This window comes from Barbus barbus, assembly GCF_936440315.1.
Source record: "Barbus barbus genome assembly, chromosome: 6".
Classification (NCBI taxonomy): domain Eukaryota; kingdom Metazoa; phylum Chordata; class Actinopteri; order Cypriniformes; family Cyprinidae; genus Barbus; species Barbus barbus.
The window spans coordinates 8311521-8324895 of record NC_136734.1 but is presented as its reverse complement, the minus strand read 5'-3'; the positions used below and the strand labels follow the sequence as shown (position 1 = coordinate 8324895).

General features: G+C 33.7%; 1 protein-coding gene across 1 annotated transcript; it reads right to left on the bottom strand.

Annotated features, from left to right (window-relative positions):
- Window positions 1-512: 512 nt before the first annotated feature.
- On the bottom strand, window positions 513-12979 carry LOC306871270 (transmembrane protein 116-like). The gene is made up of 11 exons (XM_079419074.1): window positions 12703-12979; window positions 12376-12422; window positions 12198-12261; window positions 11974-12102; window positions 7611-7706; window positions 7474-7523; window positions 6561-6644; window positions 6210-6345; window positions 3407-3551; window positions 2317-2396; window positions 513-2224 (listed from the first exon to the last, which is right to left on the bottom strand). The coding sequence occupies exons 1-11, from the start codon at window positions 12766-12768 to the stop codon at window positions 2039-2041; spliced, it is 1083 nt and encodes a 360-aa protein (XP_079275200.1). The 5' UTR covers window positions 12769-12979; the 3' UTR covers window positions 513-2038.
- Window positions 12980-13375: the final 396 nt, after the last annotated feature.

Sequence of the window (13375 nt, the reverse complement as noted above, 5' to 3'; positions counted from 1 at the left end):
CTACCGATATTTAAATAACTTAATAAATTTTGTCATTCTTTTTTTTTCTTCATGATTTTATTTTTTATATTTATTTATTATTTTTTAAGTCATTTTTTATTTAATTATACATTTATTTATTTTTATCTTAATTCCCATATTTATTTATACCTTTATTCATTTAAACATAATTTATTTCTATATTAGTTTGTTTGTATTTATTGTTATATTTCTGTCTCTTGTTTGTATCCATATTTATTTTCCCATTGTTACATTTATTAGTAATTTCTGCAGGTTTGGTCCTCCATAATAAAACACATGTTATACAGTATAAATAAAACGTAAGTTACTTAACAATTGAAATCATTTTGAGCTGTATAATAATATTGGATTGTTTCAACAGGTGGCAGTGTTTTACAGAAAATTGATTGGAGAAATATATATATATATATTTTACAAGTTTCTCTTCCTGATTTCCACAAGGGTCAGTTATAATCAATCTGTAATCGAGAAATTTCTGTAGTGTAGTTCTCAATGTGTCACATTTTTTATTAAATATTTCCCAAAAAAAAAGCTAATCTGCAAACAGAACCTGGTAAAAGCTCAACATCAGTCTGAAATCAACCACCCCAAAATTTCAACACCTAATGAAGTTTTAATAAAATGTTTCATACATTTTCAACAACTTTTAATGAGAAAAACTATGTACACGCACAACATGAAATGCAATAAAATGCTCAGAAATGAAAGTAATGCTGTCATGGGACAAATATAAGCCAAAGTAAAAGGGGAAAACAGTGCGTGTGTGTCATTTATGACTTTTCCAGCTGTTTGTAATTACAGGAGGAGTTTTAAAATGTAACAGAGATTGCACTCATATTTTACAAAGCATAACTAGAAAATGTTACCAACTACAGAAATTCCCACAGATATTCGCCTAAATATGAAAACTCTGTCATCAGTTACTCACCCTCATGTCACTCTACTTTTGTTCCATCTTTAAAACATCGCTGAAAATATTTTTTAATGAAACCTGAGAGATTTCTGTCCTTACACTGAAAGGTCACACAAACGAAACAATGATGAATCAAATTCATAAAGACATCATAAAAGTAATTAATGTGAGGTTTGTTCTGGTAATTGTTTCTCTTATAAAAGCTTGGATTACTGGATTACTCTGATGATGGAAGGTCAGAAATCAGTAAAGTTTCAAAGATAAAGAAAAGTTTTACGGGTTTGAAATGACACGGGGTGAGTAACTGATGACAAAATATTCATTTTTGTGTGAACCAAGCCTGAAAATCACAATTTCTAAATATTTCCCTTATATCTCCAGGTTTCCCATGCCTGAAAAGACCTTATATTTCTCATCAGCTGTATTCTTCAATAATATCCATTGAGAAGTCTGTATTGTTTATTAAGAGGAAATGATTTATTTCATGCTCCTTTAGCAATAATTGATACCCGCTGTGTGGGTGGGTTCAGCACACTTTTTGTGGATGGAAAGCAGCAGCATTGTCCTGTTTCAGATCCTGTTTCAGAGCTATTTCCCTCTGGCCGTAATCCCCCTTCGGTCTTTCCCTTTTTGACAACTCAGCAGTGCATCTTGATCTGAAAGTCTCGATCATGTCATTGCAAAAGCAAGTATTATAGAGGCTGGATGATGAAACAGTTTCTCAGCTAAACTAGCAGCAGGTGCAGCATCTGAAACCTCAAAACGAAACCAAGGTAGAAGAACAAACGTTCAGCTCCCTTTTCAGTAGAGCTTCTTTTCTGCCATCTGGTGTTGGTAATGCCACAGCAAAACAAACGGCTTCTGCTTTGTTTGCTTTCATCAAGACCAAACGCATCTGTTGGCTTCACGCATGACAGACCACAGATATTTTGCTCGTTTCAGTCTTCAGTTTTTCTGACACTGCAGTGTGTGCTGTATTGGCTCCGGTAGCTCGATGTGTTGAGCACGACGCTCGCAACAGCCAAGTCATGGGTTCGATTCCTCAGTCACTTTGGTTTAAAGCATCTTCTCAATGCTTTACAGAGATTCTTGCGTGTCGTTCTGTCATACAAAATTGGTGAGTGATGCAGCAGATCGCAAAGCAGCGTAGTTTCGTTTCTGGGAGCGCAGGAGGGGAGTCTGGGTGTCGGCGTCCCGTACGGTGTTGCTGCCGCTGAGAGAGCGAAAGTGCTGCTGCGTCCAGCCATAAACCAGGCAGTTTAACAGACCCTGAGAAGCAGAGGTGAAGGCCTGTCAAGAAAAAGAGCAGGAACGTTTTACATTCGCAACATAGTATGGGTAAAGCCATTGTTTTATTAGGAGTTTGATGTGTTTTGGCGAACCTGTAGGATGTAGAGAATGACTCCCATCCTTCCCTCTATTATGTCCGGTTTTGCCAACATCATAGCAGCCAGAAATATTGCTGAAATAAACAAGAGATCATAAAAAACATAAAGGGAAAGCACTGAAAACAGAGTGTTTAGCTGAGGATTTATGTCACTCAAAAAAAGAGTTAGGCCTAAATTTGAATTGTATGAACATTTCCATCTATTTGCATTACACAGCTCAATCATTCCTAGCAAAGTTTATTATAAATTATTTGCATCCATTTTTTTTTTTTTTTTTTTTTTTTAATATAATCATATTTTCAGGATGCATTAATTCAAATTGCTAACCTCTAGGTTGTGAAAACAAATGTATTCAGTCATAAAGTATGAATATGGTTATAATATGGCTAGCTCTGTAACAAACAATAATTAATTAATTCGAATTTATGAGATTTATTGAGAATTTATATATAGATTTATAGTGCTGTCAAACGATTAATCGCGATTAATCGCATCCAAAAACAAAGTTTTTGTTTATGTAATATGTGTGTGTACTGTGTATTCTTATGTATATATAAATTCACATACATACAGTATATATTTTGAAAATATTTACATGTATTTATATTTATATAATTTATATTATATATATAAATATATTTATTAGTGCTGTCAAACGATTAATCACGATTAATCGCATCCAAAATAAAAGCTTTTGTTTACATAATATATGTGTGTGTACTTTGTATATTTATTATGTATATATAAATACAAACACATGCATGTATATATTTCAGAAAAATGTTACGTTTATATTTTAAATATATTTATATATAATATAAATTATATGAATATAAATATATACATGTAACTATTTTCAAAATATATACTGTATGTCTGTGTCTTTATATATAAATAAAAAATATACACAGTACACACAGATATATTATGTAAATAAAAACTTTTATTTTGGATGCGATTTATCGTGATTAATCGTTTGACAGCGCTAATACAAATATAACATATTTTTCTTAAATATATACATGAATGTGTGTGTATTTATATATACATAATAATATATACACGCATAATAATGTGTGCTCACCTGGTCCCCAGCAGAAGAAGAAGGCTGAGGGATAAAGCAGCATACGCCGTTCCAGGAGACGCAGAGTTTCCCAATGATTGTCACCAAAGAAACCTTGAGACGTGATGACACGCTTGTACAGGGAGCGAGCTTTACACATGAGAGTCTAAAAATAAAACAAGGAATACAATTAGATTATGACTGAGTCACACAGACCGGAGAATCATTAGCCTCACATTCACTTACACTACCGTTCAAAAGTCTGGGGTCTGTGAGATTTTTTAATGTTTTTGAATCTCTCACCAAGGCTGCATTTATTTGATCAAATACACAAAACAGTAATATTGTGAATTTTTTTTCATTTAAAATCTGTTTTCTATGTGAATGTATGTCTTGTGTTTTATTGAATCTTATTTTGAAGTATTGTTCCTGTGTTTAGTTCTCATGTCCTCTGTTGCCTTTGTCTCCTTATTTGTCCCATGATAATTCATTAGTCTCACCTGTTACTTATTAGCCTCTTGTTACCCTGTGTATTTATACTCCTGTGTTTCAGTCTTTGTCGATTGTTGTCTATACTTCCCATTGTATAGGTGATGTGTGGTTTTGGTTTTCATTGCTTTTAATGTATTTCTGCCTTTATGGATTTTCTTTGCTTAGTGTTTATTAAATACTGCTGCATTTATATCTTTGCTTCACCTCTTATTTTCAGCATCATTACTCTATTGTCACATGATTCTTCAGAAATAATTATAATATGCTGATTTGCTGCTCAAGAAATAATTCTGGTTATTATCAATCTTGAAAACATTTGTGCTGCGTCATATTTTTGTGAAATTAGTGATACAACGTTTTGCAGTATTTAACTAGATAAAAAAGTTTGTCAAGACAAACTTTAGGTTGGCTTGAGAAAGCCTAGCCTTAAAGTTTAAAAGTTTAAAAGCAGTTGTAAAAGCTTGAAGTTTGAAAATTTAGATGGATGGATTACATAGATATTGTTGCTAGCATGTTTTTAGCATGATTAGCAAGTCACTAGCAAGATACTAGCATGTCACTAGCATGATTAGCATGTTGATAGCATGATAAACAAGTGACTAACATGTTGTTAGCATGACTAGCAAGTGACTAGCATGTTGCTATCATGTTTCTAGCATGATTAGCAAGTGATTAGCCGGTTGCTAGCATGATTAGCATGTTGCTAGCATGATTTGCAAGCTTCTAGCATATTGTTAGTATGTTTCTAGCATGATTAGCATGTCGCTAGGATAGATAGATAGATAGATAGATAGATAGATAGATAGATAGATAGATTAATTAGAAATAAGCATGTTATATGCATATGCAGGTTGGTAGCATGATTAGCAAGGGACTAGCATGTTGCTAGCATGTTTCTAGCATGATTAACAAGTGACTAGCATGTTGTTAGCATGACTAGCAAGTGACTAGCATGTCGCTGGTATGTTTCTAGCATGATTAGCAAGTCACTAGCATATTTCTAGCATGATTAGCAAGTCACTAGCATGTTGCTAGCATGTTTCTAGCATGATTAGCAAGTTACTAGCATGTCACTAGCATGTTTCTAGCATGATTAGCAAGTTACTAGCATGTCACTAGCATGTTTCTAGCATGATTAGCAAGTGACTAGCAGGTTGCTAGCATGATTAGCATGTTGCTAGCATGATTTGCAAGCTTCTACCATATTGTTAGTATGTTTCTAGCATGATTAGCATGTCGCTAGGATAGATAGATTAATTAGAAATATTAGATAGATGAGTTTGAATGAGTTTGAATTGATTAGAAATAGTACATAGAAGGGAAGTCTGATTGAGTCTAATGGTCTTCAGTTTTAATTTTGACAGTTGGAGTTTGAATAGTCTTGGCTCATCTCAACATTCCATGAATGCAAGTCTATGGGATTTTTATGATTTTTAATATTCATTTTTATGAAAACTATAAGTCGGATCAGTTAGAAAAGATATAGCACACTAAGTGAGACCAGTCTGAAGAGCTGGGCTGAGTTTGGTGGTTCTAGCTTGAAAGCTCTAGGAGGAGATGCGTTCAGAAATTTGGCTAAGAAGAATAATAATAAGCTTAAGTAGAAGATCAGTAGGTTGGCTTTCTCAAGCCAACCTAATAATCTAGGTTAATGTTCTACCATCACACATTAACACAACATGATTTCATTGAAAATAAGCTTTAATTAACTTAAAATTTTCAAAAACATTAGTATGTAGAAATTAAAATTACAATATTGTACATTGCAATTTAATGTTATCTATTGAATTTACTAATGTTACCATATAAAACCTTTTTGTAGCTGTCTTTTTTCTGTCATTGAGTCATGATCAAATTAAATAAAACTAAACTTAACATTTGTAGTGTGTTTAAATTCAGATAGATTCAGTAGATTTTTAAAAAGGAAATTAATACTTTTATTCGGCATGGATGCATTCATTTGATCAAAAATGACAGACATTTTTTAACTTTTTATTATCAAAGAATCCTGGAATAAATGTATCAGTTTCCATAAAAATATAAAGCAGCACAACTGGTTTCAACATTGATAACAATCAGAAATGTATCTTGAGCAGCAAATCGTATTAGAATGATTTCTGAAGGATCATGTGACACTGAAGACTGGAGTAATGATGCTGAAAATTCAGCTTTGACCACAGGAATACATTACATTTTACAATATGATCCAAAAGAACAAATATTTGACAATATTACTGTTGAAACTTTTGAACCGTAGTATACATTTGAATCATACATTTCTGAGATATTCAGAAATGAGATCGAGACATGTTCAATGTTAAAGACGGCTCACCGTGATGCCAATGAAGGTGACGAAGAAGGTAGTAAGGAAAATGGCCATGCAGTAGTCTTGAATGACACTACATGCTGTCATTTCTGTATTTACAGATGAGGTGAGATACACAGCCCCTGTATGCATCAGCAAACATCTGGAAGACAATCACACCTGAATTAACATCATATTGAACAACTGTCTGGAATGCATTCAAACAACTAAACTATGGTTAGATGCAATTATTGAATTGAAAGCTTTTAATAACAATAGGCTAATAATAATAGGTTTTGATGAAGTTATGATGATAATAATGAGAAAGTACAGTTTATTAATCATTTAATGTGCATGTGTAAATATATTTCGACTGACCTGTAGGGTTGGGTGAAGTTTGTGTAACACTGAAACACATTTCCTGCTACAAACACAGGCGCTGTGAGCATTAAAGGCAAAAGACTGTATGGAGAGATCAGGACAGACAGTAAGTCAACCAAAAGCTTTATATTCTTCAATTCTGCTCATTTTATATTTATATATCTCATATTGCGCATGCTAAATAGTATGCAAGGTTACAAGTAATGGGTTTATTTATTGTAAATAATAATCCAAATGTGCATGTATATGTACTATTTCTGGATTTTGGATGCATAAAATGTAAATAAATTAGTAAACTACATGCAAATATTCACGTTACAGTTTTGCATGTGAATGGCTAAAACGAAATAAACTAAAATGAATAATTTAGCCATTCTAAAGTGAAAACTAAACGAAAATGAGAAATGGTGGCGTGGCAACTAGCTGAAATAAAATAAGTTATTAAAATTAAAATTTTATTTCAGTTAACATTTGTTTCAAGTAATGAATCCTACATTTTCTGTATGGTTTTAGTTTTAGCTAATGATAATAAACCTAAAGGGAACTGCAGTGATAGAAATTCCAATGCTGAATTAATTTGAAAATATTTTAATATATTGAAAATATTTTGTTGAAAGGTTATGAAATACAAAGAATTAACAAGAAGTGAAATACAAAGAAATACAATACAAAGAAGTGAAACTGTTGCGGTTATTTTATATGGTGGTAAATTTTGCCATGTTTGTCTATATCTTCACTAGATTCCCCATTAAGGCCTTTTGCCCCAGACTGAAGGGCTTTTACTACAAATGTGGGGTAAAATGACCATTTAACAGTACTTTTTCAGCACCATTTCTTTACACACATATATGTTTCTCCATCTATAATTAATATCAGTTTGAGTGATATTTCATATCAGTTATGTTCTTACCATGACAGTACAGGACCAAGACATGTACAGCTTCTTGTGTTTGCTGGATTCTGAAATAAACAAGCGAGTCAGCATTGCTAGTGTTTACAAGCAGACTATCTTCCACTGCTTTATTACCATTGTGAATGTGTTTATACCTCGGCTGGGTTGAGTCTCTTGTACTTCCCCATTAGTCCGGTGTACAGCACCCAAACATAGCGTAGCGTGTAGAAGAACGAAGCCATGTAAAGTGTCTGTAGGATGTGAAAGTCAAATGGAGAACTTAATGATGTTTAAAATATTTTAGTTACAGTTCACATCCACATTCTAACCATGCTGTCGCAATACTGTAAGCCATGACTTTCACATTACTGTTTGTTTGTGTGGTTACAGTGCTTTCCAACCCTGACCTCAACACACTTTATTTTAAGGTCCAATTCTCACTATTAACAAACCATTAACTATGGCTTTTGCCTCAATAAATTCCTAATTTGCTGCTTATTAATGGTAAGGTAGTTAAGTTTTTGTATTGGTAGAATTAAAGATGTAGAATCATGCAGAATAAGTGCTAATAAACAGCCAATATGTTAATAATAGGCATGGTAATAAGCAACTAGTTAATAGTAAGAACTGGTCCCTATACTGACGTGTTACCCATATTTTATATCTCCGTTATCGAACACACCTGATTCAGGTTATCAGCTGGGTGTGTGAGATGAGAGAGACATGTAAATGTGTACAGTCAGGGCTTCCCCGTGTGAAATAGAAGTAAGAAGAGGACTTCATACAGAAGTAATGTACTTTAAAAGAATATATACTTAAGTATGAACTAAATGAAATGTTTTCAGAAACGTTTGTGCAATGTTTGCTATTAAATTAAAATGTATTACAGTTTAAATTTATATTAATGCAATTAGCAAAACTACAAGGCTTTTTTGACCCAGTCAAGTACATATTTTATAATTTTATAATTATTTCTGTTGTCTTTTAAATATGGTTAAAGTGTACTGCTGAATGTACCAACAAGCATTCATGGTAAACTAAAGTATATTTTAATATAATTTCTATTGAAACTTGTATGCCATGCATTTAAATACATGGTAACACTTTATTTTACGGTTACATCTATTAGTTTCCTATTAGCATGCATATTACTAGAATACTGGCCATGTATTAATGCTAATTAAGCATATATTAATGCCTTATTCTACATCTCTAATCCTACCCAATACCTAAACTTAACAACTACCTTACTAACTATTAATAAGCAGCAAATTAAGAATTGATTGAAGGAAAAGTCATAGTTAATAGTTAACAAGTGTTACACATTCTAAAGTGTGACCATATATTTGTATATTTATAGCAATAAAGCTGCTTTATAGAAATGAACTTTAAAGATTTGAAATGCACTACAAGTACACATTCAGTATTAATCACTTTTCAATCCAGGACCAGGGTTGGAAAACATTGTCTTACGGCACCTTTGTTGACAATGTCAAAGCAATGCAAAGGCACTGAATGACATTCCAGGATTGAGAAACTTCTGTATGATAAGATAACATATCTTTCTCCTAGAAATGCCAACATGGTTTTCCTTTCTGTTTTGTTTGAACTCAGCTGACTGCAAGAGTTGTTAGCTATATTTGATCAGGGTGTGTATTGCCTGATTTTAAAAGTCACAGAAATGTAACTCCCACTATGTAAAAAATGCACAATGAAATACGTCAGTGGGCTAAAGTAGAGCACTGCATCATATTCAGTGCAATACTGTATTAACACTGTGAGTGAAATACATAAAGCTCGTGAAAAGATAGATGGATGCCGATAAGCTTTAAAAAAACATTCATACAACATGCAACAAAAGAGGTTTGCAGGATTGTCATTTTTGGGAGAACTTGGCTTGCTCGTTTGTACGCTCTTTAGTTGATCTTACACTTCTGCTGTAACAATTAAGTTTTAAGTACAGCTCTCTTATCCTACCAATACCAGAGAACTGTTATAATGCATGATTAACATTACATTAAGACAATGTTAATATAGGCTAGTTTTCCATATTTCACAATGCACTGAAGGCTCCTTGTGACAAGACAAATGCTTGAGGAAGAGGAAAACCTAAACGGATAAAATCAGATCATTTTGATCATTCATTTGATTATTTTTGAGTTCTAAAAATTCTAAACGTTTGTAATAAACTCAGGTATGAGTCACCAGTGAGTGTGTCACATGAGCTCAGACAGGGTTTTCCGAACCTTGGGGCGTTTTCTCCACATGGAGGATTAACGAACAGTTTCAAAAGTCAAAAACTGGGCATTTTCCCACAGACAGCAGGGGTTTAAATAGGGGCTAAACCTATTATTGGTTTAATAAATGATTCTTACATTTACGTAAGTAACAGTGTTAAATAGATGGGCTTGACAAATGGAGCCAACTCTACAATATTTGCAAAAATTGAGAAAAAGGAATGATTATTTAAGGGGTCCAAATGAAGTTACTTTGTGCCACACAAATTAATGGGGAAAATACTGAAGTGGTTAAATGTATAATTTCAGGTTATTAAAGTTAGTTAATAATTATTTTAAGTGGCATAGTATAACTACTAAAACTGTTTTTACTGCAATAAATTGATTCAGTTTAACAGATTATATAAAAAGTATGATATTAATTGTTGGATACAGACAAACCAAAATCAGCACAGGCATTTGATGGCATTTTACATTTCAAGTTGGGTTAGTTTAATGACAGCATATCTAATAATAAATCTAATAAAGAAGATTTTTGAGTGTAATGCCTTACAAGTCTTGAGAAACCAAACCAATTAAAAACTTTGTCTCTACACATTACTGAGCTGTGACGTTCACTCACACCCAAGACAATCCACTGTTATAAACAAACATGTGCAGACTTTAAAAAGTGGGGCAGAACTAATTTTATCTGGGCAAAGAATATGAATCAAATTTACTGCTCCACTTCCTTTTCAGACTCGTCCCAGTTCCATGTTTGTTTTGCACTTTAGAATGAACTGGTTTTAGTGTCTGAGCTGAGAACAACTTGTTTCTGAAGTGAAACTGCCCAAGCACACATGATGTTATTCCCTGTGAATTTTTTTTTGTTAAATGCCAAACAAGCAGGCCTCAATAATGAGAGACACATGTTCAGGCCTGCAGTGCATTGGCAGGATGCAGGGAGGAAACACAGGGTTAGAATGGTCCCTCCCTCATTTGTGTTTCTTTCTTTTTTAGCACATATTGTTTAAATGGCAATCAGAGTGCAGTTTATGGGCTAAAGACTTTCCATTTTTATGCAATCCCAACTATTAGTATGTGACTACAAGCAGTCATATGATCCAGGGTACTTCAAAAAATATCATGGTACGACCTTGTCCAAAACAATACACTATTACCTTTTGGTAACATGGCATGGTTGATACTAAAAACATGCTTTTGTTAAAATTATTATTTTTTAACTAAAAGTGATGACAATAAACGACTTGTTAAACATTTGAAAAGAATGTTCATCTAAGTGTGTGATTATTCTTTTGACGGCATTTAAAATTAATAAGGAATAAGTCCCCCCCCCCCCCCCCCCCCCCAAAAAAAAACAACCCGCTGAAAATGTGCTCACCCTCAGACTATCCATCACGTAGATGAGTTTGTTTCATCATTAGAACAGATTTGGAGAAAAGTAGCACTGCATCACTTGCTCACCAATGGATCCTCTGCAGTGAATGGGTGCCGTCAGAATGAGAGTCCGAACAGCTGATAAAAACAGAACATAAATCCACAAGTAATCCACACCACCCCAGTCCATCAATTAACATCTTGTGAAGTGAAAAGCTGCATGTTTGTAAGAAATAAATCCAGTATTAAGTTTAAAACGCAGCTTCTGGCCATAATATTTGTACATAATCCATAATAATTCTTCCAGTGAAAAGTCCATCCCCTGTTGTCGTCTAACATCATACTCTATCTAAATTATTTGGCTTGGGAACTATGCTTGGTCTGTGCATATTTCTCTCCTGATTCAGACGAGACTACTTTTTATAATAGAGAAACAATATTATAATGTTAGAAGCAACCGTTTTAAGTTAAAAGCATCTTAATGTTACAATTGTTTTATATAAAAATACAGCTTTTCACTTCTCAAGACATTAATTGATGTACTTGAGTGGTGTGGATTATTGGGATGTTTTTATCAGCTGCTCGGTGTCTCATTCTGACGGCACCCATTCACTCCATTGATGAGCAAGTGATATGATGCTACATTTCTCCAAATCTGTTCTGATGAAGAAACAAATGTATCCACATTTTGGATGGCCTGAGAGTGAGTAAATTTGTATCACATTTTCATGTTTGGGTGAACTATTCCTTTAAAAGCTGTGAACATGCACTAGTCAATCAAACATGACTGCTCCTGTGCACGTGGCTTTAATTGTGGAAGTGTGTACATGGCATGTACATAAAGGTACTCTTCTTCTGCCTGTGATAAGCATTATTTCTGTATGATATTGTGTCGGTTTTGTACCTGTTCCACTATGTGGAGGTTGTAGCAGGTGACATAAGATTTACAGGACTGGGTGAAGAGAAGACCTCCACACATCCAACTCAAAGCTAACAGGAGGTCTGTTACACTTAACAAGAATAACGGCAGCACCTGAAACAGAGGTTTGATTCAGTGGTCAAAATGACATGTTTGTTTGAACATATTATTAATCATTCACAGTGTATATAAATTAGATGGAGGCTTACCTCTGGTTTTCTTACTAGTCCTTTTAAACAGGCACATACGATTATGGAGCCAGCACCTAAAATGCTGGAAGGCGAATTATTAGTTAATATAAATAAGTATACAAGACATAAACATTTATTAATACGTGTCTCTTTAATAAATGACTGCAAAACTAAAGTACAATAAATGAATAGATACCTTAGGACGGCCATTGTTATTTGAATCCATCGAACTATAGAGTATATCTAAGAAAAGAAAAGAGTAGTTTATTTAATCTGGCTGTGTTTATTTTAGTCATGTAGAACATAAAACATAAGACAATATCCTTACATGACCCAGATATGAAGCGTCTGGAAATATCCTACTTTACGGAAGTCCGTGATTCATTAATATGATTCATTTAAAACGATAATTTCAAGAAAATATCCCGTGCCTAGTGCACGAGAGTCTCCATGTGTGCATCTGCAGCATAGTTTAACTATGAGATATGCTCTGGTTTGTGTAAAATGTTGTAAAACTACTTACAGATGTCCAGTTTTCAGTCGGAATGGTGGTGTTCATCTGTGACTTATTTTGGCCAAAAACGTCCATATTGTAAAATGTAAAAAATATATGAATCAATTTAACATTAACCCTATTCCTCTCGAAATCCGTCCTATGTAACAACAGCAAATAAAAGTTGTAACAAATTTATAATTGCTACCAGAACATTCCAAAATAGTAATAATGACTTATTCAGGAGACACTGGAGTAACAAAATGCGCTGTATTCGAATTCCAGTACTGTAAATAATAAACTGCGCGCCCCGCCCACTTTATCACAAAACGGTTTTGATTGGCTATGTCCCGCTTGCGTCACACATTCGTCATGTTTTAATGTATGTTCGGCGCTCAAAGCGAGCGCTCGCCTCACCAGGCGTGACAAAATAGTGGCGCATTGTTTTGACTCACGGAACCGTTTATATTAGCAAGGACATCCTGTTTTGGACCGAAATATTTGACGTTTTGTCAAATTATGCGTGAAACTAGGCCAAACTATCTGTGACAATGCCGTTTAAAATGTCATTGTGATGACAGTCAGCATGCATCAGGGTTTTTAGACTGTACTCGAGCACATCAGTCAATATTTAGTCAAAACTGAAAGTCTCATTAACCATTATTTTATAAGCTATAAATTAGTGTATTTTTAAATGATATTT